Source organism: Schistocerca serialis, chromosome 2 (assembly GCF_023864345.2).
Source record: "Schistocerca serialis cubense isolate TAMUIC-IGC-003099 chromosome 2, iqSchSeri2.2, whole genome shotgun sequence".
Classification (NCBI taxonomy): Eukaryota; Metazoa; Arthropoda; class Insecta; order Orthoptera; family Acrididae; genus Schistocerca; species Schistocerca serialis.
Window position 1 is genome coordinate 845100147 of NC_064639.1, and position 26624 is coordinate 845126770.

At 38.2% G+C, this 26624-nt stretch overlaps 1 protein-coding gene across 1 annotated transcript; it reads left to right on the forward strand.

Annotated features, from left to right (window-relative positions):
- Window positions 1-5529: 5529 nt before the first annotated feature.
- LOC126458116 (28S ribosomal protein S10, mitochondrial) lies at window positions 5530-26611 on the forward strand. The gene is made up of 4 exons (XM_050094946.1): window positions 5530-5675; window positions 6289-6438; window positions 6527-6657; window positions 24303-26611. The coding sequence occupies exons 1-4, from the start codon at window positions 5661-5663 to the stop codon at window positions 24613-24615; spliced, it is 609 nt and encodes a 202-aa protein (XP_049950903.1). The 5' UTR covers window positions 5530-5660; the 3' UTR covers window positions 24616-26611.
- The last annotated feature ends 13 nt before the right edge of the window (window positions 26612-26624 follow it).

Consider the following 26624-nt stretch of genomic DNA (forward strand, 5'->3'; position numbering starts at 1 on the left):
ATCTTGTAATAGGCTGCCCCAAGCATCTTGCGCCTTTTGTTGCAATTCGATAATCGCTCTTGCAGGCTCTGGTGAACATATAAGTTTCTGCTTCACAATGTCCATAGATGTTCGATTGGCAAGATATCTGATGATCTTGGACAGGCACTTGTTGTACACCACAAAGAGCATATTGAATTGCAGCAGTCATAAGTAGAAGTGCATTCTTCTGCTAAAGAAGTAAATCACCTGCCTCTCAAAGAAATGGCGATAGCACGAGCAGAACAACCTATGAAATGTAGCAGGCACTGGTTGCTTTACCCTACAGGAACACCAAATGTGACCACAAGTTGTAACTGATGGCCCACCACTCCATGAAGCCTGAGGAGTGACCTGCATGCGACGATCTTGATGTGCATCTGTACTATGTGGACATACAGAACATAGTCAACAGCTGTGGAAATATTCCGCAAATTACTGCTGATAGCAGCGACACACCTATGATACACTGTGTGCAACATGTACAGCAATCCATTGGTACATCCACCGAGCTCCCCTTAGGCCCACAAAGAGATCCTGTTCAAATGGCTGAAGCTGTTCAACAAGAGTACATACCCATCGGCAAGGCATGGTAGTACCCTGGAATGAATGCTGCGAACACTGTTCACCTCCATACTTGTGCATAGTTAGTGCTTGCAGAGTGAAATTAGAAGGAGCGAAGACAGGCCTCCTCAGCACCATCTGATTGCCGATGACTGTGACAAATGAATCACTAACACTACAACCCCTCAGTATACACATGTCATACCCTGGTGCCACTGAACATAGTCATTGATGGTGTTGCATTTTTTTCCAGCAGTGTATATGTGAAAGGATAGAAGTAATGGCTCATTCGGTAGTTAAGAAATGTAAAAGGTTATACACTATTTTAGATAACAGAATATTATATCAATCTCTAGATTTCTTTAGCAGCTCTCAGACTTTGAAACATATGTATGAAAATATTATCACAGCAAGAAGGCTTCCATGTATGAAGGCCTTTTTGCCTCTGCACGTCCTCCTCTCTAGTGCTTTTTTGAAAATGTATAGCGTACAGGGGCCTACATTGACAGCAACTTTAATGTGATTATCAGCACATATCCTCATGGAAAATGGGACGAAGCTCTCCAGATACACATTTATGGTTCAGGAATCGCATCAGAAGGTAATGTTTGGTGTGCTACCTTATGTCCAAGAACGGATTAATTTGAACTTATAAACTTACTTCATCAGCTTCTTCTTATAAGACAAAAGCAGAAGCACTCATGGACGCCATGAAGAACCCTTTAACCTAGAATGATGAAATGATTTTGATAATTTCAGGTTCATAATGCATTCTCAGTGCCATAGAGAATAGAAATTGTGGTAAACACAGCAGAAAACTTGCTATCGACATATGTCAAGAAATAACAGAATTCTCTTGAAGAAATAAACATATTTGTTTACCTTGTATTAAAGCTCACACAGGTATTTTGTGTAACGAAACTGTAATCCAATTGACTAAGAAAGCTGCAGTATCCAAAGCCTTCTCAGATATAGAATTAACATTCGCAGCTCGTTGTCGTGCGGCAGCGTTCGCGCTTCCCGTGCCCGGGTTCGATTCCCGGCGGGGTCAGGGATTTTCTCTGCCTCGTGATGACTGGGTGTAGTGTGCTGTCCTTAGGTTAGTTAGGTTTAAGTAGTTCTATGTTCTAGGGGACCGATGACTATAGATGTTAAGTCCCATAGTGCTCAGAGCCATTTGAACCATTTTTGAACCATCTTTCACCAACTTCTTACATCAAGTAAAAATCAAGTCCAATCGCAACAGACAGAAGAATAGGAAGCATCTATTTACTATAAATAAAGGAAAATATTACAGCTGGATACAATCTCACATACCCAGCTTTCCTTGGTTTCAAACATTTCTGTACACTGCAGAGCTATTTCTACAAACACAAGGATGAGATTTAATCACGGCAGCTTCCTGTCTCATTTATTTCATCTACAACTTAATAATTCTGTCACCTATGATTGCAATAAGTCAAATATGTGAGCCTGTGCAGTGTATGATCAACACTGAGAACAGTTCCTCTCAGAACTTAGAAATCTTAGGTTTACATCCTCAACAAGCTCTATTAGTCTTCTAATAAAGAATGGAAGATCAGTGCTTCGACATCTGACAAGATTTAGTTTACTGAGAAATTTAAAATCTGGCCACAGAACAATAGATAAGGTGGAATTACAATTTTACTTGAGAAATCGTTTATATGTTAAAGAGTAGTGACTTTACAAACTTGATTTACTTCAGTGTTAAAAAATTAAATTTTTCTTTGTTTGCCTAGTAGCAAAGAAACAATATTTACTTACTTTAATGATTTTTAATGAAATACATTCTTTTCTAATTTAAAGAAATCGCAATTTCTTTTGGTCTTAAAATAAGAGCCACAGTCTCCAACCATGTCATCTTATGATAAAATTGCACCCAATTATTCAAACTGTTAATCGTTAAATAGTGTACTCACACTGAAGGCTAAATAAATAAAATACTTGTGGGCAATGGTCTACAATACTTATTTTATTTTTTATACCTCGATGACATGTCCATGGCCATGGAGGAGAAAAAGAAGGGAGATTGCTCTATAGACTTTCACCATACGTTGTTTTGAACCCATAGTGGGCGGGGTCTGCCACCTTCTTAAGTAACCCGAAACATTAACAGACTACTGTTTGCATTTGCTTCTTGTTCATTATCTCTGTCGAGTGGATGCAACAACTGTTTTAATAATTAGAAACTACAGTACTTACATGAATAACATAGTGCCAGGAGGGCAATTTTGATCGTTTTTCTGTGCTTGAATGCGTATTTTCTGTAGTAATATGACACATGTGACCTAGGTAATTTAGCTTGTTTTTTGTTGACATATTTCGAATAACGAAGAGGCGAAGGAAGGGATGTGAAAAGCGTGTTTTCCTAATTCATTTAATTCCACTTTTACTGTTTTTGTATCGGTAGCAAATGTGGCTTGAACTCTGAAACCAATGCTTGTTTGCTTACTGGTAATGTTTCTTATTTGTTACATTTTCTACTTTCAACTCTTATGCACAACATTTTTAAAATTCACGTTTGCGGAAATCTTACCGACATGTCCTTCATTATCCCATAATCACGTACAATGAGGAAAGAAGCAAGGTATGCTGTCGTATGTTGCGCATGTCAGCAAAGTGCACGATTATGCCAGAGAAACAGAACTGTATAGAGGTATACTGGAATGCTGAATAGACTTCTTGTTTTATTAGATCGTTAGTGGATTACTTTTACAGTAGTTTAGGCATCTTCTCACTTTGAAATCTTACCTACGATGCCTCATTCAGTGTGTGACCAATATAGCAATTTACAGGGCAAAAACCAAAAAAATCTTTGAATATGTTCCAGCACTGAGCAATACTAAAAATGTGATTAACGGAATGATCTCAAACGGTTAGACTCTGTAAAATGGGTATTTTGCTTTAACATGTTTGTACGTCATTTTTAGTAAAAATGGCCTAACTGGTGTAACATACATGCCTACCTTTCCAGCAGTGACCTATTTTCTTCTTTTCCCATAATATTTCTTGCCAGTTACTGTCAGTTTTTTTCATGAATAATCAAACATATCACAATTGGGATCTGCATCTAGTTTCATCATCAATTTCATTTTACATTTGAATTTCATTTTAGGAGGAGTCATCAAAGAGAAAAGTTAGCAGTTTAGTTTCAAATTTGACTTTGCTGTGTTTCAGGCATTTTATATCAATGGGTAAGTGATCAGAAATTTTGATTGCTGCTCTGTGAACCTCTGTTTCTGCTACAAACAAACTTTTTTTTCTTCTGGTTTTGTAACCCTCTGCATCATTGTTCCTTCTGAAGTGCAGTGGATTATCTACAGCAAACTTCATAAGGGAATAACTATACAGTGAGGTGGATAGGTTACCACTAACACTCTGAGTAACAAGTGGTAACGACGGAAAAGAGTGTTCAGCTACTTATGCAATAAGGGTCATTGCAAATTTTGGTGATAAACATCTTAGTAAATTAGCTTACTACGCCTATTTTCACTCATTGCTTTCATATGGCATCATATTTTGGGGTAATTCATCACTGAGGAATAAAGTATTTATTGCACAAAAGCGTGTAATCAGAATAATAGCTGGAGTCCACCCAAGATCATCCTGCAGACATTTGTTTAAGGATCTAGGGATATTCACAGTAGCTTCTCAGTATATATACTCTCTTATGAAATTTGTTATTAACAACCAAACCCAATTCAAAAGTAATAGCAGTGTGCATAACTACAATACTAGGAGAAAGGACGATCTTCACTATTCAAGATTAAATCTAACTTTGGCACAGAAAGGGGTGAATTATACTGGCACTAAAGTCTTTGGTCACTTACCGAATAGTATCAAAAGTCTGACAGATAACCAACAAGTATTTAAGAAGAAATTAAAAGAATTTCTGAATGACAACTCCTTCTACTCCATAGAGGAATTTTTAGATATAAATTAAGAAAAAAAAGAAATAAAACAAAAATATTAAAAAAATAAAAAAAATAAAAATAAAAAATAAAGAAAAACAAAAAAACACAAAAATACACAAAAATAAAGTTGTTATATCAACTTAAGTATGTTGTTAAATTAACCTAATTATGTCATGTATTGGAAAATTCGACTCGTTCCACATCATTACGAAATATCGTATTCATGATCCATGGAACTAGTATTAATCTAATCTAATCTAATCTAATCACATACGTTTTCGGCCAAAGTCTTCTTCACAAAGGAAGTAATGCATACACACACTTTGAAGCAATCATACACACAAAACACACACACATGAGGCAGCAGACTCCGGCTGTTCTAGCAAGAATCTTTTTTTTTAATTTAAAGAGGAAGGAAATGTGGACAATAAGCAATTATCGGTGGGAAGAATTTGAGGCATGAAATGCTGCACCAACAATCAGTGCGGTCATGTAGCCGTGTGTTGTATGAGGACGAGGCCGTTGATATATTGTGGCTCGGATGTGAGAGAGTTTGCGGTTTGAAAAGCAATGAAAACCACAACAAGGAATAAAAGTAAATATGGCAGACGTAATTCATGTATAAAAAAGAAAATATTACTTGAACGGCTCCACTTAAAAGTGAAATGTGACATTTTTAAACTTTAGATTATGATCGGATCGATTAGTACACCCATAAACTACGCAAGCTGGCATATTTGATAAAACAACTACGTCTCCAGGCAGTAAAAGCACCAGATGCTATTTGCTATTTAGGAAACGACCACAAAAGCCCAACAGTCGAAACTGGGCATGGGCGTATCATAATGACATCATGGGGAAGTATTACCGCGGTGAACCATGGTGGTATAAATGAAGTGAACCTAATGTTTTGGGCTACATAAGTTGGCGGACGTCGGCTTCACGTTTGTGACGTAAAGACAACTCACTTTTTTTCTGACCAACGTGTTCGCTACGATACTTCATGAAAATATTATCTTTGTACTGTTATTGTAGTAGTTTGTGTGGTTATCTTTGTGTTGTTATTGTTTTCATGATTTAGTAGCGTGTGTTCAAATTGGTTAAGGAAATTAGTGACTAAGTTTAACAACGACAACGGCCAGCATGAACAAATTGTTGGTAAGTTAAAGTGATCCATGCAAGTTGTTGTGTGAGTGCGTTGGCAGATTAAGGATTTGTACTAGAACCGCGTTCGTACTACCACAAAAAATATACATCTTTTATGCTCTTCACGTTATTTTTTTCGAGCTAGTTATCTTAATTCGTAATTTAATTTGACCTACATACTGCAGTAGAAGCGGCATTTTATTTCCTTTGGTATTTTGTTGTGGTCTTCAGTCCCGAGACTGGTTTGATGCAGCTACCCTATCCTGTGCAAGCTTCTTCATCTCCCAGTATTTACTGCAACCTATATCTTTCTGGATGTTCCTTTGGTACACCGTAACATTATTTCTACAATGTATTGTGATTCATGCAGTGATTATTTTCTGTGTGCAACCAAGTAGTCAGTTCTCCCCATATTAATGCTGTTAAATGTTGAAGTGGCTCCGTTTTTTATTTCTGTTAGGATGTATCGGCTGCCACTATGTGGAGTAAGGGAAAGAGTTTAGGTAAGTGTATATGTTGACACATCTGAACATACTTTCAGGAAGTATGTGGTGTTCCCATATTAGAAATATGTTTGTTGTGTTAAAGTAATAATTCCCCTTGAAGCCTTGTACGTCTATTTCAGGCAGTAGCAGCACTTGCTGGCAAGTGTAAGCAACTACTGATGCCCCTTCAACATGATGTGCCAGTTTCGATTTCCAGCAGATTGAACTTGAGTATTATTAGTAGCTTCTGTACATCAACAAATCCTGTAACTACCAAATCAGCACTACAGGTAAACATTGGCGAGACAGCATACATTTATCTCGAGATAAATTTGTTTGGTTGCTCATTGTTATTTCTTGTGTGCTTACTTGTATCAGGAAGAGGAGCTAGACAAACTGTATAAAATTTTGGAGATAGAAGTTCGAGGAAATGACCCTGCAGTTCTAAAGAGCTATGAGACCTTTGCAACAATGGCAGCTCGTGAATTGGGAATCACAGTGGGAGAGTGGCAAGTACAGTACATATGTAAAATATCATGAATAAAGTTTTGATTGTTGTAATTTTCTTGTAACCTAACAGTTAATATGGCAAATCGAATTATGAACAGTTAGAATGATACGTCTTATATATGGAAATGTTTTAACCACGTACCATTATCAGTGAATAATTTCGTATCTTTTTTACAAGTTAACTATTGCATATTCTACTATAACTTTTGCTTAGGGGGGGGGGGGGGGACAGTCCTTTGTACACTGCAGATGATCAATGTCTGACAGCCCAGTTAATCTGTTGCTTGACTTGTTCCACACCCCTAAAGATTCTCGGTGAGATTAACAGAAAGAAGAATTGAATGTCATCTCCTTTTTTTGAGAAATTAACAAAAAACATATTTTCAAATAAATTTGCTTGCTCCAGGTGTAGTGTAGTCCCTTTTTGTTGGTTTGAGAACTGTATACAGTAACAAATTAGTCATTTCAAACATGTACATTATTTTGTCAGCAATCCACTGTTGTATTATTTGATAGCGAATGAGAAGACTTAGTTAGGTCACAAAATATTCCCAGTGGTATTAATTTCTGATTGACTCTAATAAGTCATCCATCAAACTAAATATTGCGTATTCTATTGACAGCCTTATTTGAAATAAATCCAAACTGTTTTGTTGCGAACAGTTGCCTTGTACATTGTTTGTGTTACATACTACAGGGAAATAGCACAAAGAAGCTACAGAATGAAATATTACTTCTATTTATCAATGGCAGGCAATGAAACTCTTGTAACTCCATTTTGTTAAATTTTGCAGGTGAAGCAAAAACAATTTCTTAAAAAATAATATAAAGTGATATGGAAAGTTGCTACATGTCTAACACTATAGTAGAAACCTAGTTGTTGTCAGAGAGAAATCCGTGCACTTTCAAATCTCTCATTAACTATGGAGTTACTGGAATTATGAATTTTTGTAGACAGATGGAGTTATGAGGTTTTCGTTGCCTACCATTCATATTGGTTTTCCAGAAAAGCTTTTACTGAAGAAATTTAGGTCTCTTGAAAGAATAATTCTGTTTCTTTCTGCCTCTTGTGTGCCATTGTGAAGTATTACCTCTTTGTCTGCTTAACGCATTATCACTATTTTGCAAAACGGAGGTGAGTTGAGCTTACTGATACCAAATGCCAGCTTTGATCCATGACATACTGTTGTGATACCCTTAAACAGAAGTAGAACAAAACACTGAGAATATTTCTTTTCTGTATTAATTACGTGCAAGATATTTGTGACAAACTGAACTGCAATGTAACCCAGTGTCTAGGTTGGTTTGGAAGGTGAGAGTTCCGTTATAAGTCAGTGAAACCGCCATATACAAATGAAATCTTAGTTGTGTTGAATGTAGATTTCACTGTGTGGTTTATGTCTGCCATTTTGATGATGTGGATTGAAGCAGATGGCTGGTATGTGTAGGTTCATGTTTACTAGAATTAAACCTCAGTTGTATCTTTATTTACTTGTTTTCACATGTGATACTTGTGGATTATATCTTCCAGCAATAAAATAATTAACTGGAGAATACTCACTAGTTTTCTCTAATACCTGCTGGCAGTGTGCTTAAAGGTGTCAAAGGTGTAAATTGGGAAGACAGATATGTGGACTTATTGCTATCTAACTTTAACTTGCTTAGAGTTGTGATGCTCTCAGCTTGCAACAGTTTCTTGTTTAACACAGATTCCTTATCATTTGTTTAAAACTGACTACACTAGGGATGAGAAAAAGTAGCATCTAGGAGAGGTAGGTCAGTCCACCCCCCCCCCCCCCCCCCCCAAAAAAAAAGAATCATCTTCCCTTCATTTCTCATTGCCAGTGAGAAGCATGGCTGGGTCAGTGATGAAGTACACACTGTTTCCACAGCTGCCATCAGGTAAAATTGTAAGAAACAATACAGGGTTTCATATGGCAACAGTGCACACCGTGTTCTCATCTGGGATTTTTAAAGGGTGGATTTTGCTTTATCTGTAGTTTATTATCAGCTTATTATTGAAAAACAATTTTCCTAGTGTGAGTTCCTTGAGCAGCATATTAAAGATTCATTCTGTCCGCTATGAGAGTCGAAGGTATGAAAAGGACCCAGTAATTGAGAAGAAGGGAGTCAGGCAGGATCCTGGCTTATCCCTCATATTATTCAAACTGTACACAGAACAAACAATAAAGGAGACCAAGGAGAAATTTGACAAAGGAATTAAAGCTCAGGCAGAAGGGAAAAAAAACTTTTGGCAATGACATCATATCGCTATCAGTGGTGCAAATGATGATAGATAAGTTGAGTGAAACAGATAGTGTCATAAAAAGAAGTTATAAGGTGGACATGTATCAAAGTGAAATAAGAGTAATAGAGCATAGCTACATTAATTCAGACAATGAAGAGAGAATCATACAGTCATACTGTAAAAGTAGTATAAGTATTTCACCAAATCGGCAGCATCAAAGAGGATATAAAAAGCAGAATAGCAATAGCAAGATAAGCTTTTTTGAAAAAGGTGAAATATTGTAATATTGAACATAAAAGTAAAGTATTGAATCTACCAATACCACCCATAAGTGCTTTGACCCAAGGGCTTCGTGGCACAAACTTGACTAAAAGCAGAGAGAGGGAGGTGAGTGAAAAATGTGACTTTTGTTTGTAGATTGTTGCTGCAGATGTTTTTGTGTGTTTTGTTTACAATATGTGATTTAGTTCTTGTGTGTGCCACATTGGTCATTTGATTTTGTGGTTGTTTTTTATTTGATTTGTCATGTGTGTTCGTGGGTCGACGAAAGCGTCCGATCCTACCCATCGGCTTTGACCCGTGACGTAAGGCTGTTGTGGTGTGTGACGTCAGGACGGCACGGAGTTTAGTTTGTGAGAGTGGTGTGTCTGTACGTGTCATTTTGATGTGATCGGTGGTGCTCTCTGGTGGTGTGTTTATGTGTTGTGTGTTAAGTGATGTTTTTTGGTTTAGTATGCGTGTGTGGCGTGTTTATAGGTGGCATATTGTAGTTGGTGGTTCTCTCTGGTGGTATGTTTATGGATAGCGTGGTAAGGTCAAGGGAAGTGCTTGATTCCAGTGGATTTTGTGTGTAGTGGAATTTGGGGAGGTTGTGGGGTCTTGTTATTTTAGTGTTTTTTGTCATTTGGTGTAGTGGCGAGTGTTTATATTTAGTTTTTCCCCACCCAAAAACCCCCAGTTTCCACGCTTGTCTTGCTAGTTTGATTAGGTTTTTTGTGGAAGGTGTGTGTATTGGTTTTTCTATGTATTTTTGTGTTTGTTGTCGTGTTTATGTAATGTCGTCATAGGCGCCATATTGGAGTTGTAGCGGATGGTCGTTTCTGCCACATTTGTGACGTCATGGGTCAAAGTAGATGGGTGGAATCGGACGCTTCCGTATTTCCGTGTTCGTTATGTGTAAAACTGATGTAGTGTTGCTACTGTCATGGAGCATGTGCGTAGCACTAATGGATTTTGTTGTACCAGTTCATGGGGTTGGATTATGTTGTTCACATGGTCTATACGGTGGTCAGAAACAGTCTGAAAATATTGTAATGGCATTGCAGGGCAATCTGTGCTGAGAAATAATTTTTAAGAAAAAAATTGGATGCATTGTGCCATTTCTGAGTTAATTAACATTAAGTTAGTCAATCAGGTCATTGCACATACGAATACAAGCAGCCTGCCAGATACAACTAGTGTCAGTTTTTCACATAGTGTAGATGATAGCGCACAAAACTGCTCAGCTTTTATCTCAGGCTCGATCCTTACTACTGTCCCATTTTCAATTTTTGTATCAATCTCTTTTTCAGTCCATGAAAACCAAATGAAGATCACAATTTCTGTGTGTGTGTGTGTGTGGGGGGGGGGGGGGGGGTTGCTTGAATTTGGCAATGGCCTTATTGGCTAAATGCAATGCTAATTAACTTGGGAGTGGTGCAACATATCCAATTTTTTTTAACAATTATGGCTCAACACAAATACCCTGCAACTCCCTTACAAGCTTTTCTGACTGTTTCTAACCTTCCTGTATGTAGGTCTAACAGAAATTTTGATCCATTTAGGGGTTGTGGGTGGCAGCTTGAATCATATTAAATTTTAAACCTGTATAGGTTTAGTGGAGATAACAGTCTATATGAAATTATTTGATGACTTCTGCAATTTTTTATTCAATTTTTGTTTGTTTTCATTATTTCAATTTTTGTGTTACCCACCCTGATTCCCAAAAAACTAGTTTGTCAGTTTCTATTTCAGTAATATTTTCATGGTGTTGGTGATGTCGAACATTTGTTGTTCTGTGAGGCCTGGATCTCTGCCATTTTGATGCTGTTTCTGGCTTATCAGCACAGTATCATATGTGCAGTTCCTAAGACGAAGAGACACCCACAGACTAGACAAGCATGGAGAGATGCATCAAATGTGACTACCATTACTAATTAACAGGATGGATTTCTTTTGGTTTATACCACTAAGGTTGTCAGTATAGACCAAGAAACATGGTGACCTTCACTAACTTCCTAGTGCCATACTCTTTAGAATCTGATGTTTTTACTTTCTGATATTATTGTCAATTATAGGCTTAAACTTAATTGTTCTCTTTTAAAATTTCTGAGAACAGTAGACCTATTCTTGTTCAAAACAATGATTCTCTAACTTCATTGTACAATTACATGAGAAACAGGTTATTTATGAGAATTTTCGAACACTTACAAAACTATATTTGTGTAAGTTACTGGCACAAGTGCTTTGAATATGGAACTTATTTCATAGCAAACCAGCATTTGTTGTTCACAGTTCTGCCAAAGAATACATCACCCCTGAGTTTCATTGTATATCAATGGAAATAAACATGCATTTTTGAGAATTTTCGGAGGCTACCATTGTCCTGTGCGTAATATATGAGCAACTTTTAGGAAATTGGTGTGCAGATATTTTAACAAACATCTTGTGTTACATCTAATTGTCCCTTAAATGGAAATAACCCTATACATTATGTGGAAGTATCGTAAATTAATTCAGTTTTCGTTTTTGCCAACAACTGTAATTAACCTCAAAACATTTTAAGAAACTAGAAATTCTATCACAGGTTTTTGTGTTGTTTTAATAGAAATCTTGTTTTGTGTATTTCCTTCAATTCTTATAGGGAATTGGCAACTTTTTAGCTCAAAAAATTAAAAGATAATTAGCAGCCTTAATTGAAAGTTATTTGTTCACTGTCTTGTAATACATTGCATCAGCCAAAATGCAGCCACCCCCCCCCCCCCCCCCCCCCCCCCCGTGAATGCTGCTCTCGAACACGGGATGTGTTGTTGATGTCCATAAGCAGCTGGAAATTGCCCTGACTACTGTCAAGCAATTGGCAGCTGCAGCGAATCAGTGTGTTGGAAGAGCACCCAAGAGTCGTGTACCTATACCTCAGATACTATCCGCTTCTGTGGATCATATCTCCTCTGCAGAAAGTACAAGAGCTGCCTTTACTTGAGTCAGTGGTAGATCTGGGTGTCCTTTACAGGGGAGGACTCAGGGTGTTGCACTAATCCCCCTAGCCAGCAAGTTTGGGGTTCTGTCTTTCACCGAAACTGAGCGAGTGGCCCTCACACCAGTTGTTTTGGGGGAATCTGTTTTGTTCAGTGTCAAGAGGAGGCATACGCAAAAGGATAGGGTTCTATTAATTATCAACATGTGGCAGATGATGGCGTCCCTTAGGGAAATGGCAGCAAGGGCAGGAAATGACATCTTGTGTGCTCAGTGTGCATATCTAGGAACCTCATTCAACATGTTGAAGATGCTATTCTGGCAGCCGTTGAGGGAACAGGGTGCAGCCAAATGCAGATTATGGCACAAATTGGAACACAATACCTGTTGCCTGGACTGCGAGGTCAGACTTGGGTCATTCCAGCAACTGGCAGAGAAGGTTGAGAAGACCAGTCTTGTGCATAGAGTTTCAGTGAACCTCACAATGTGGAGCATTGTCCCCAGAACTAATTGTGGATCTTTGGTCCTGAGTCAAATGGAAGGACTCAACCAGAGGCTTCAGAGGTTCTGTGACAAGCTAGGCTGTGACTTCCTGGAGTTGCACCATAGGGTTGAGAACAGCAGAGGCTGCTATTCAGGTAGCTGACTGTGTGTGGAGTGCACACAAGTTTTTAGTTTAGGCAACTCTCCATTCAGTCCAGATAATGATAGCTGTAGGAAACCTGGAAGTATTAGTGTAAGACTGAAAGAAGTGCCTCCAACAGGTGAGAGTATTAAAATCCTAATGGTAAACTGCTGAAGCATTCAGAATAAAGTGCCACAATTTGAAGCGCTCATGAAAAGCTATGAAGCTCACATAATACTAGGTACAGAAAGGTGGTTGAAACCTGAATTGATAGCAATGAGAGTTTTTGGGGAAAATTTAAGTGTATATTGAAATAATAAGCAAATGGGAAATTGAGGCAGTGTATTTTGTCACAGTAGACAAGAAACTCATATCCATGGAGACAGAAATCGAAGCTGCATGTGTGATTGTTTGGGCAAGACAGTATCAAGGGTGGTCATAACTCGATAGTTGGAACCTTCTGTCGCCCACCAGGCTCATCTCATGGTGTAACTGAAAACTTAAGAGAAAACCTCTTATTACTTGTACATAAGTTCTCCAATCATACTGTAATAATCAGTGGAGATTTTAAGCTTCAACAATTAACTAGGGTGCATATGATAAGGCATCCCCCGAAACATTACTAAATGCCTTCTCTGAAAACTACCTAGAACCAATAGATAAGAAAGCCGCTTATGAGGACATACATTGAATCTAACGGCAATAAATAGACCTAAAAATAAAATAATTAACTCCATTTTCAAATGTTCCATTACAAAGGAAAACGTAGGAGAATTGCCTCAGTTTAATTCTTGTATCACTGAAAAGATGAATGAAATAAATATTAGTGTCAGTGAAATCGTTGAAATTAACAAAGCTCCACGGCCCAATGGAATCCCTGTCGGATTTTATACTGAATTTGTGGCTGAGTTAGCTCCTCTTCTAACTAAAATCTTTCATAGAGCCCGTGGACAAAAAAACCGTGCCCAGTTCTTGGAAAAAAGCACAGGTTACACCCATCTACAAAAAGGGTAGTAGAAGTGATCCACAAAACTACCATCCAATATCCTTGATATCAATTTTTTGTAGAATCTTAGACCATATACTGAGCTCAGACATATCTTGAACAGAATGACCTCCTCATTACCAACCAGCACGGATTCTGAAAACATCAATAATGTGAAACCCAACTTGTGCTTTTCTCACATAATGTACTGAAAGCTTTGGATAAAGGCAGTCAGGTAGATGCAGTATTTCTTGATTTTCGAAAAGCATTTGACTCAGTACCACTCCTACATGTATTGTCAAAAGTATGGTCACATGGGGTATTAGAGAAATTTGCGACTAGATTGAGGACTTTTAGGTTGGAAGGACACAGTATGTTATCTTGGATGGAGAGTCATTATCAGACGTAGAAATAACTTCAGTTGTGCCCAAGGCAAGTGTGTTGGGACCCTTGCTATTCATGTTGTATATTAATGACCTTGCAGACAGTATTGATAGTAACCTCACATTTTTTTTGCAGATAATGCAATTATCTGTAATGAAGTACTATCTGAAAGAAATTGCATAAATATTCAATCAGATCTCGGTAAGATTTCAAAGGAGTGCAAATATTGGCGTCTTGTTTTAAATGTTCAGAAATGTAAAATTGTGCACTTCACAAAATGAAAAAAATGTAGGATCTTATGACTATAATGTCAATGAGTACTGTTGAAATTGGCCAACTCATACAAATAGCTGGGTGTAACACTTTGTAGGGACATGAAATGGAATGATACATAGACTCAGTCATGGGTAACGCAGGTTTTAGACTTTAGTTTATTGGTAGAATATGGGGGAATTGCAATCAGTCTACAAAGGAGGTTGCTTACAAATCACTCATCCTACTGGATCTAGAATATTGCACATGTGTGTGGGACACATACCAAATAGGACTAACAGGGAATATTGAACCTATACAAAGAAGGGCAGCATCCATAGGTTTATTTGATCTATGGGAGAGAATCACAGAGATATTGAAGGAACTGAACTTGAGGACTCTTGAGAACAGACGTAAACTGTCCCAAGAGAGTCCATTAATGAAGTTTCATGAACCGGCTTTAAATGATGATTCTAAGAATACATTACAATTCCCTATGCATTGCTCACATAGGGATGCGATTAGAATAATTCCTGCACACACAGAGGCATTGAAACAATCATTCTTCCTGTGCTCCATATGTGAATAGAATGGGAAGAAACCCTAATAACTGGTACAATGGGGTGTAAGTAAACTCTGCCATGCACCTTACAGTGGTTTGAGAGTACAGGCATAGATGCAAAATATTGTTTTATCAGTCTGTGTGCAGATTTCCAGTCTATAGAATTTTACTCTTTCCAGATGTACTGTCACCATATTTATATGGGGCTCCCAAACCAGGTTTCCAAATACCGCTTATGGTTGTTCAGGTAAACACACCATTATTAGTTCTGGAAATGTGATTCTAGCTGCCGGATTTCCATTTCCGCAATCGATTTTTGCTCCAATATAAACACACAGCCATTTTTGAAACATACATGAGTTGTCAGGTTACATCTTGGATTTAAAAATTGAGTGACTTTTTGTGCAGTGAAGGAGCAGTAGAAACATTAAACTAAGGTTGAAGTTCTCTACCGCTAATATTTAATTGAAGAGAAACAGAAATTGTGGTGACTAAATCAGAAACCAGAACAGCTGAGGCCCACATACCATATTTGGCTGGTCTGACAAAACCACTCTAGGCCTTAATATTTAAAAAGAAAGCACAAAAAAACGAACTCCAGAATTCAGTTTTTGTCCTCTGGAAGTTATGTCACATGTAGTCATAGTGTGTATCTCTTAATTCACCAGATCCAAGGCTCACCAAATGTGCCAACTGTTGTGTTCTCCCTGTCTAGGTATTGTATTTGAAAATAATGTCAACACGTACCTAAGCTGCTAAAGTTGTGGATTGTTGTTTTAGTCCAGGAGGTGGTATAGTGACAAAAGAAAAGAACTTTATTGATTTTTTTATGTTGTGTGCATCCAAAGATTTGAAAAAAAAGGTTTTTGATTTTTTTCACTTATTGTTTCAGTATACTTATTGTCCTGTATGATGCTTGTAATAAAACCCATGACAGATGTATTATTTGAAGTAAGTTGTGTAAAGAAATTCACTGTATGATACAAATTGTGTAGAATCAGTGGTGATAAAAGTTCATCTTCTCATTTGGATTCTTTAAGATTCAAATTTCTACAGAGTATATTTTATAACTGCCTTTCCACATATTATTATTAATGTACTAGCTAATTCTCTATATATGTTATTGGACTACTGTTAAGTGAAAAGTTAATGCTAATAATAATGATGATGATAATAATAATAATAATAATAATAATAATAATAATAATATATGGCATAATCCTTTTCAATTTTGAATTGCGTTATGTAAACTCTGTTCTTTATCACATTTGTCAAAACATTACTTTAGATACATTCGGCTGTGACCATTTTATAAGCTAATATTTATTTCTCTTTGGACTGCAAAAAAGAACTTCTTATTGATGGAGTTAGTGTTCAGTGAAATTATTTGGCTATTCAGTTTTTAATAGGATTTACACATGTGAAAGTTCATATGTTAAAGATTAAGTAATTTGATACCTGATTACTACACTCATGCTCATAAATTAAGGATAATTGCAGAATGTGGTGCCACACAACGTGACACTTCACAAAACTGGTGTTAATAACATGGGCACATAGGGAACACACACGACACAGATCTGCAAGTCCACGGTATTGGTGATAAGTTGATAAAACCGTCTTGAAACACACATGCTACAAAACGCCACTGTTTCCTGCGCATGTACACAGACATCAATATGAGATATGATCACCATGCACACGTACACAGGCTGCACAACGGGTTGGCATACTCTGGATCAGGTGGTTGAGTAGCTGCTGGGGTATAGCCTCCCATTCTTGCACCAGAGCTCCTGAAGTGTCGTAGGGGTTTGAAGACGTGCAGCGATACGTCAACCGAGAGCATCCCAGACATGCTCCGTGGGGTTTAGGTCTGGAGAACAGGCAGGCCACTCCATTCGCCTGATATCTTCTGTTTCGAGGTACTCCTCCATGCTGGCAGCTCGGTGGGGCCGTGCGTTATCATCCATCAGGAAGAAGGTGGAATCCACTGCACCCCTGAAAAGGCGAACATACTGGTGCAAAATGATGTCCCGATACACCTGACCTGTTACAGTTCCTCTATCAAAGACATGCAGGGCTGTATGTGCACCAATCATAATCCCACCACACACCATCAAACCACGACCTCCATACAGGTCCCTTTCAAGGACATTAAGGGGTTGGTATCTGGTTCCTGGTTCACGCCAGAAGAAAACCTGGCGAGAATCACTGTTCAGACTATACCTGGACTCGTCCGTAACCACTGTTCCAATGACCATGTACTGTGTTATTGACACCAGGTTTTGCGGGCTCTCCTGTGACCAGGGGTCAGTGGAATGCACCTTGCAGGTCTCCAGGTAAATAAACCATGTCTGTTCAGTCATCTGTAGACTGTGTGTCTGGAGACAACTGTTCCAGTGGCTGCAGTAAGGTCCCGAGCAAGTCTACTTGCAGTACTCCGTGGCCGTCTGCAGGCACTGATGGTGAGATATCGGTCTTCTTGTGGTGTTGTACACTGTGGACGTCCTGTACTGTAGTGCCTGGACATGTTTCCTGTCTGCTGGAATTGTTGCCATAATCTTGAAATCACAATTCGTGGCATACGGTGGGCCCGTGCTACTACATGCTGTGTTTGACCAGCCTCCAGTCGCCCTAGTATTCTACCCCTCATGACATCATCAGTGTGTGTTCTTTGAGCCATTTCAACACGCAGTCACCATTAGCACGTCTGAAAACATCTGCACACTTACTTGCTGCACTGTACTCTGACCTCTGCGTATGTGGACTACTGCTAGCGCCACCGTGCGACAACCGCAAGTCAAATGCACCGCATGGTCATACCCTGAGGTGAGGTAAGTCTTTCCGCTCCTGGGATTGGAATGACTCCTTACCCTCTCCCTTAAAACCCACATCCTTTCGTCTTTCCCTCTCCTTCCCTCTTTCCTGACGAAGCAACCATTGGTTGCGAAAGCTAGAATTTTGTGTGTATGTATGTGTTTGTTTGTGTTTCTATCGACCTGCCAGCGCTTTCGTATGGTAAGTCACATGATCTTTGTTTTTAAATATATTTTTCACGCGTGGAATGTTTCCCTCTATTATATTCATATGTATAATCACATTTATTCTTGTTGCTTAACCTTACTTTTCACTAGTAAAGATGTGTGTTCTCTTAAAATTAGCGCAGTGAGTGCTTACAGTGTGTTTCTGAAAGTCTCTCTTCATATTCTACGTGTGTAAAGGCTGATGAAAGTGCTGTTTACTTCAGAGAACTCTGGCTCTAACCATGAAGGAATACTAGCTTCAGGACGTATGAAATTTGATTCAGTATTGTAATCTCAGAAATAACATCACGTACCCTCTCAGTCTATGGAGTTTCATTTCATTTCCTCCTCCCCTTCTTGGCCCTTCACTTTTTTGTGAGGCCGAGAAGAGAGAGAGAGAGAGAGAGAGAGAGAGAGAGAGACGTTGTTTGACTTATCTCATTTAGAAAATAAACAGAAATTACTACAATTAACCATATGAATGGCACTGACACATGCAACAGACTAGAAAACTGCCTTTCTGACCTGTTATATGTCTGTATGTATCAGCCATCAGTGACCTGCAGCTGAATGTTTGGCTTTCCTCTCTTTTGTTCATCTCCTCAGTCCTGGGATTTCTGTTATTGAAATACTTTATCACCGTGCCTTTAGAAGCAGTCCATTGAAGGCTGTTGGACATTCTTAGACTTTCAAAATGTCTGTTTCTGTAATTTTATAAGCTGACTTCTTTGAGTTGCCAATGTCTTTTACTGAATGTCTGCTGTAAGGTTTTTCAGCATTTCTGACACTGAACACTATGTCAGATAAATCTGTGACTGTTTGCAGTCCTGTCATTGTATCCTCACTGTCTCCTGTGTGTTGATGTGGTAAGAATTTTGCAGTTTGTGCCAATTTCTTTACCTAGCTTTGGACATCAGTGATCATTCTATGATCACAAAACTTTCCATGACACATCATTGCTGTTTCCGCTGCCTAGTTGAGTAATAACACACAGTACCAGTTTGATATATATTTTTTAATGTGTAGGTGTATGGAGGAGCATAAGCTTTCTGAAAGTTAACAACAGTACAGCATGTGATCTCTTGACATTATCGATTAATGATGTACTTCTGAGTGAACACTTGGAACAATAGATTAGATTAGATTAGATTAACTTTCATTCCAATTGATCCGTAGTGAGGAGGTCCTCCAGGATGTGGAACATGTCAGAAAAACAACAATACATGACAAATATTTAAACTAAAACAAATAAGCTAATGTACCATTCCACAGGTCCCAAGTGGAATGATCGTCATTTTTTAATGAACACTAAGAGTCATTTTACAAATACTATTGCACTGAATTTAAAATAAAAAAGTTTTATATTTATTTATAAGGTAAGAAACATGTAATACAACTACTGTAATACTTATTTACAATGAACACATTACTGCACTGAAATGGTGCAGAAGTTAGATTATACTTACACACACACACACACACACACACACACACACACACACAAATTTTCAGTGAACACATTACTGCACTGAAATTGTGCAGAAGTTATGTTGTACTTATATACAAATCAGTTGGTTTTCCTCAGAAATTCATCAATGGAGTAGAAGGAGTTGGCCACCAATAAATCCTTTAGGCTTCTCTTAAACTGAATTTCATTGGTTGTTAAGCTTTTTATGGCTGCTGGCAAGTTATTGAAAATGTGTGTTCCTGAATAATGCACACCTTTTTGTACAAGACTAAGTGACTTTAAATCCTTGTGAAGATTATTCTTATTTCTAGTATTGATTCCATGAATTGAGCTGTTGGTTTGAAAAAGTGATATATTTTTAATGACAAATTTCATTAAGGAATAAATATATTGGGAAGCTGTAGTTAGTATCCCTAGTTCCCTAAACAGGCTTCTGCAGGATGTTCTTGAGTTCACACCACATATAATTCTTATTGCACGTTTTTGTGCCCGGAAAACTTTACCTTGGCTTGATGAATTACCCCAGAAAATAATCCCATATGACATTATGGAATGAAAGTAAGCATAGTATGCCAGCTTTTTCATTTTTATATCCCCTATGTCTGACAAAATTCGCATTGCAAACAGAGATTTGTTAAGACGCTTCAGCAGTTCTGTGGTGTGCTCCTCCCAGTTGAATTTATTATCAAGCTGTAATCCCAAGAATTTAACACCGTCCACTTCTTCTATCTTCTTGTCATCATATGTTAGACATATACTCTTGGGACACCCCTTACAAGTTCTGAACTGCATGTAGTGTGTTTTTTCAAAGTTTAGTGACAAAGAATTGGCTAGGAACCAGTGATTAATGTCTACAAATATTTTATTGGCTGATCTTTCTAAGACTACACTTGATTTGCTATTTATTGCAATGTTTGTATCATCAGCAAACAAAACAAACTTGGCATCTGGTAATGTTACTGATGAAAGGTCATTGATATACACAAGAAAAAGTAAGGGCCCCAAAATGGAACCTTGTGGGACCCCACATGTAATTAGTTCCCAGTTGGATGATGCCTGATAGCTTGATACATGTCTCTTTCCTAATAACACCCTTTGTTTCCTGCCAGAGATATAAGATTTGAACCATTTTGCAGCATTTCCTGTTACACTATAATATTCTAGTTTACTTAAAAGGATATTGTGATTTACACAGTCAAATGCCTTTGACAGATCACAAAATATACCAGTTGCCTGCAATTTTTTGTCTAATGAATTAAGTACATTTTCACTGTAAGTGTAGATAGCCTTCTCAATATCAGAACCTTTTAGAAATCCAAACTGTGACTTTGACAGTATGTTATTTGAGATAAGATGGTTATCCTGATCTGTTGCTCACACAATTTTGTGTGAAGAATGGGAGTTGGATTTTCATATTTGGAGTTTTCAGAATCCATGTGGTTGTCAGGAAAAAGTAATTTGATTCAAATTAGGTCAACATATTTATACTTGGATATTCTGCAACTGATGTATATTAAGAATATCCAGGTTGCGCTTTCATGGGATGAAAATTATCTGTGTTATCTTCCAATTGCTGAGAACAATTTTCTGTTCAGGGGATCTTCAGAGATGTACTGTCAAGAGAAAGTTAAGTCAGTTGCAGATTATGCATAGAACGTTCTGTAATTGACTGACAAATTCTTCTAATCCAGCACATCTACTTTTAATTTTTCAATTTTTCCCACCTAGTAACTGAGTTCAATGGAGACATAATTAGTTAAATCGTAGTTCAAGGAATAAATTTAAAGTCTGCTTGACCAAATAAAAGAGTAACTATGAAACTTTTTTCATACATTTTGTAAATAGATTGCATATGTGGTTGAGGGGTGTATGACAGATCTTTCTCCTGCATGAACTGCAGTTGTATCCTGTTGAATGATATTGTAGTTCATAAAATTGTAATTGTTTGATGCTATTCTTGTAGATAGAAAAATTAAATTTCCTTGCACTCGAACTGCTCAGCAATGCTGGTCAGTTGCTGAACTGAAGATGTTAAACTTTCTGGTATATGTAATAAATGCTGCAAGTACACTGAACCATGCAAACTTGCAATTTATGGATTTATCTTTCACTGTCTTGTTTTGTACTTAGACCGGACAGCATACTGTCCAGAATGTTGCAAGCTTTCTGGTGTAGTCAAACAACTTGTTTGTTACAATTAAAAGAGATGAAGCCATATTTCAGATAAGATATACTGTGCAGGTAACAGTTGTAATCTATCAGAAGAGACTCGTTCCTATACATATTGCAAGAGACAACTATTGCGAGGGCAGAAGTAGTGATGGTTCTCTGTCAGTGGGCACTCTCCCAGTTTGCTCCTTGCCAGTTTTCCTCAAAGCCTGGTAGTGACCTGTTGTCATTGGTAGGTGAAGTCAAAGAAGATGCATAATTAGTTATTTACTTCCATAAGCTATAATCAGTCTCTTGACATCAGTTGTCAATGCCATTGAGGATTCACATCATAAGCAGCATTCAGCCCACTCAGGGTAACTGTTCCTAGTCAGCTGCTGCTATGATGGTTTGCCATCTGTGGTGACTCCAGTGCTGGCCATACTGCGATGCTGCAGCATTGAGTGAAGGTGTCGTGTGTTGGATATGCCACCATTCTTTTCCATCTATCAAAATGCAATGACAGTTGTTGTGTAGGCATGTAGTATGATGATCTGGGCCTGTCATTCAGTTATGCTCTGGTCAATCCACCAAAATATCAGGAACACTAGTGTCCTCAACCGAGGCGATAGGGAAGGCACCCAGATCCTCCCATCTGTGAAAGCGGCAGGCTGTGGTATTGAACTCTGTGACTGGTGATTATGATGAGGTAGTCCTCTCTCCCAGTAGTGGCTGTTGTTGCTCAGTAGCATGCAAGAAATCTACAACAGACTTGTGCTAGACATCACTTTGCAGACCGAGCGAGGTGGCGCAGTGGTTAGCACACTGGACTCGCATTCGGGAGGACAACGGTTCAATCCCGTCTTCGGCCATCCTGATTTAGGTTTTCCGTGATTTCCCTAAATCGCTTCAGGCAAATGCCGGGATGGTTCTTTTGAAAGGGCACGGCCGATTTCCTTCCCCATCCTTCCCTCACCCGAGCTTGCGCTCCGTCTCTAATGACCTCGTTGTCGACGGGACGTTAAACACAAATCTCCTCCTCCTCCTCCTCCTCCTCTCACTTTGCAGTAATCAGAGGATTGAGTGCGAATGTCATATGTCATGTAGGCCATTGATCTGTCTGACCGACTGCCTTGTGAGCTAAAATGCTGGGATATTTATGGAGCAAAGTAGTGGCTAGGCATAGGCATAGGTCTTCTTATTACGAAGGTATCATTGACTCCCACTATGCCATGCTTGGCTAACGAGTTTGTTGTAGTATAGGACAGGTTCGTAAAAGCTCTTGGTACATGTTATTGCCTTAGAAATGGCATTCCTTTCTTCACATAATGAACATGACACGATCCTGTCCAGCTGCTATGCCTCACTACATTTCTACTTACTTTCACCGTCTGGTTCACCAGAAGCACTGATGTATTTTCCCCTGACCCAGTCTCCATGGTGAAATGCTACTCTTCGTGCCCGCCTCCTGTCAACACCGCCATAATGTAAGTGTGGTAGCTTCATTCTGGGACTTTGAAAATTTTAATTATCTGCTGCCTTGTACAAGATTGACATACAACAGCATTACATTTCTCAGTGCAAACTAGTATTCAATAACTTTTTTGGTCATGTCATTCTATGTACAATGAATTTTTCAAGATAAAAAAGTTGGAAATGTCAAATTAAACATCTTTCAACCATCAAATTTCCAAACTTATTTTGTTTGGCAACCAGTTTCAGCATTTTACTATGCCATCTTCAGGCCCCTGACCAATGAGTAGGAAGAATCTACCTCAGTTGTGATCAAAACAGGGACCAGCAATACTGGTATTAGTACATTTTTGCTACACTGATCACTTCAACCATCACATGCCAACCTGAAGTGATCACTATAGGACATATTACTAATACCAGCATTGCTGTCCCCTGTTTTGATCACAACCAAGCTAGATTCGTCATACATGTTGGTCAGGGGCTTGACGATGATGTAGTAAAATGCTGAAACTGGTTGCCAGAAAGGTGCTTAATTTGACATCCTCCATCAAACAGCCAAGTTCCTCAACCATCTCTAAATGGACAGTCAGAGAAAAAAAATGGGGTAGGGAGGCAGCTCTTTGTTTCTTAACGTATGAGTTGGAAGCAAAATCTGTGAAGACTGTAAATTGAATAACAAACCACTTGCAGTCTTTCATTATTATACAGTAAGTAGGTAGTGATATGCTGCATTAATTTTTTGGTGAGTCGATTTATTTAAGAGATGTGAACAAAGGTTTATTTCAGATGTATTATTCACTTGGTTGTGGCACTGTCCATCTTCCGTGTATTTTCAGTTCAGACTAGCATTTGTTGTTTAGCAGTACTTTACCTTCTCAGAAAAAATAAATAAATACTCTATCAGAACTATTTTGTGTTATCTTGGATGAGAGAATGCTGTACTTGTTATAGGGAGGAACAAAAAGATATAAATAAAAATAAGAATAGGCAAATCTTATTACTGTAACTTTTTGGTGAATACCATATGGTCTTTTTACTGCTACTTGCACAGGTGAAATAATTAACTTACATTGATTACATTTCATTGTGTTGGTTGCACACAGTTACTTGCACAGGCGTTAGTCTAAAGGCACACACTTGTAACTTTTATATGCAATGTGTCATACATTTCAATGATTTCTGCTAGTACATAATGTTTCCATAAAGTAAAAGTATAAATTCTCATTATGTGTTTTGCAGCTGGTCACCACGCAAGGCACATCATGAGAGGCTGACTCTGCTGAAGTCAATACATATCTACAAGAAACACCGTGTTCAATATGAGGTTCGAACATACTTCCGTTTCATGCAGTTCCTACGGCTCACCGGTTCTACTGCAAACACGTTTCTTGAATACATCCAGCGTAACCTTCCAGAAGGTGTAGCCATGAAAGCAACTAGAGTTGAGGTGCAGCAGCTACCTCCACATTTACATCCCACTGCAATTCTGAAAAGTCTTCAACAGCAGCAGCAGCAGCAACAGCAGCAGCAGCAAGAGACTCAACAGCAGTAGCTGTAATCTTTGGTGGTTACATGGTTTTGTAGTTGAAGTGTATGATGTTTGTGACATAATAGACATCTTTGTTTTAAGTGTGTCATGTCATTCTGTGTTTAACACTCTGTGTGATTACTGTTCTGTAGTGTGTCATTGAATGGAAACTTTAGTTTTGTTGAACCAGTTATCATTCCTTAAAGTTGGAACTATAATGAACACTCACAGTGTTAAAAAAAAAAAAGGTGTTGATTGACTGAGGCCATGCATTATTTATAAGCGTGTTCTGTGTGTTCAAATTTTTAGGCAGTAAACTGTTCAAGTGAATTGGAACAGGGTATTATTTTATCTCTCGTTACTGCAGTGGTGCTAACTGTGTTATGTACTTTATATGGATGACAACAAGTGTTATCTAGTTATCTGTGATACTTATGGAATTGTGTCTTTTCCCACTTGAATGTAATGTAGACAGAACTGAATTACAGTGTTACAGCTGCTGTTTCATTCTGCAAAATGTATAACTTCAGCCAGTTCTCCGACTGGAGAGCCAAAGGCTTCAAAAAAGTACAAACCTGATTGCAGAAAGTTAAGAGGAGTAAAGATGATTCCAAATACTTTAAGATTAAAGGAGACCACTCACCACAAAGCAGAAGTATTGATTTTCAGTAGGCACACACAAGAGAAGGAAAACTTGCTAGCTTTTGGAGGTACACACACACACACACACACACACACACACACACACACACACACACACACACACACACACACCTATGCCCCTACATAGAGCTGGTAGTTACAGCGCTATCTGTGTAAATAAATAGCATTATTAACTGCGACTGGTTGCTGTTTTCTTCTTTGCAAAGATCATATAAATACATGTTTTTAAATAGTATAACTGTGTTCAGCAAAAACCACTTCTCATAACCATCAGATTTTTTACCTCCAAAGAGAACCACAGTGTGGCACAAAGACCAAGCACCATCTACTGACACATGTTTGGAAGATTTCCACCATGGTTTGGCAACCGGACCAAGTCTAGGGACAGGCAACATAATACCAATAATACAGTAGCACTTAAAACCCTTTTTTTAGAAGAGAAATGGTTCTTAGAACATTTTCCATTTCCACTCCTTAAAGATTTCAGTACTACATCACAACAGATTTGCTACCAGTCACTTTTATCAGAAAGATGGACCCTGAGTCGTATATCTAAAGCCAGTGCAGGTATTTGGTAGATGCTTTTAAGGCATTTGCTGAAAGTGAAACAAAAAAGGGGAACAGAATTTTAATTTGTGATAAATGTGTCCCCAACTACTAAGCATTTTCAAATTTCTCATGTTTCTTCTGGATACTAAGCTCAATATGCACTTGTTATCTTGCTTTTAACTGTCAGTGACCCAATCTAACACTTCCCAAGTTACTATACCATGAAAAAAAATCGCTGCTGCTCTCCATGTAACAGAGATGTTGAGTCGCAGATAGGCACAACAAAAAGACTGTCACAAAGTAAGCTTTCAGCCAATAAGATCTTTGTCAAAAGCAGACAAAACACACACACACACACACACACACACACACACACACACACACACAGTTATCATCTTATAAGATGATGTAAAATATGCATTAAAAGTCAAAAGGTAGAAAATTAAAATTGATTCCAGTATTCTACCATTACTGACTGAAGTCACGTGTAGATGAGTTAGCAGTGATTAACTTATTAGTCAGAAAGTATGATCCCCCATGTTACAGATTACTCACTGCAAGAAGCATCATCTCATTCTTTGTGAAGGAAGCATTTTGCATTAAAAGTTACACATTTTGTGACTGGTTGTGGATTGGTGATGTACCCCCAATTATCATATTCGTGCCCTCTCTTATGAGGTTGTTGCAAAGGTTAAAGGGGGTACATTTTATGAACTTATAGATGTGTCCAGATCTTTGTAAGAGAGCCAGCAATGTCTGTCCTCTCCTCCATATCAAGCTGCACAATAAAAAAGTTGTTTTAATTGTCCTTTACCGGTCTT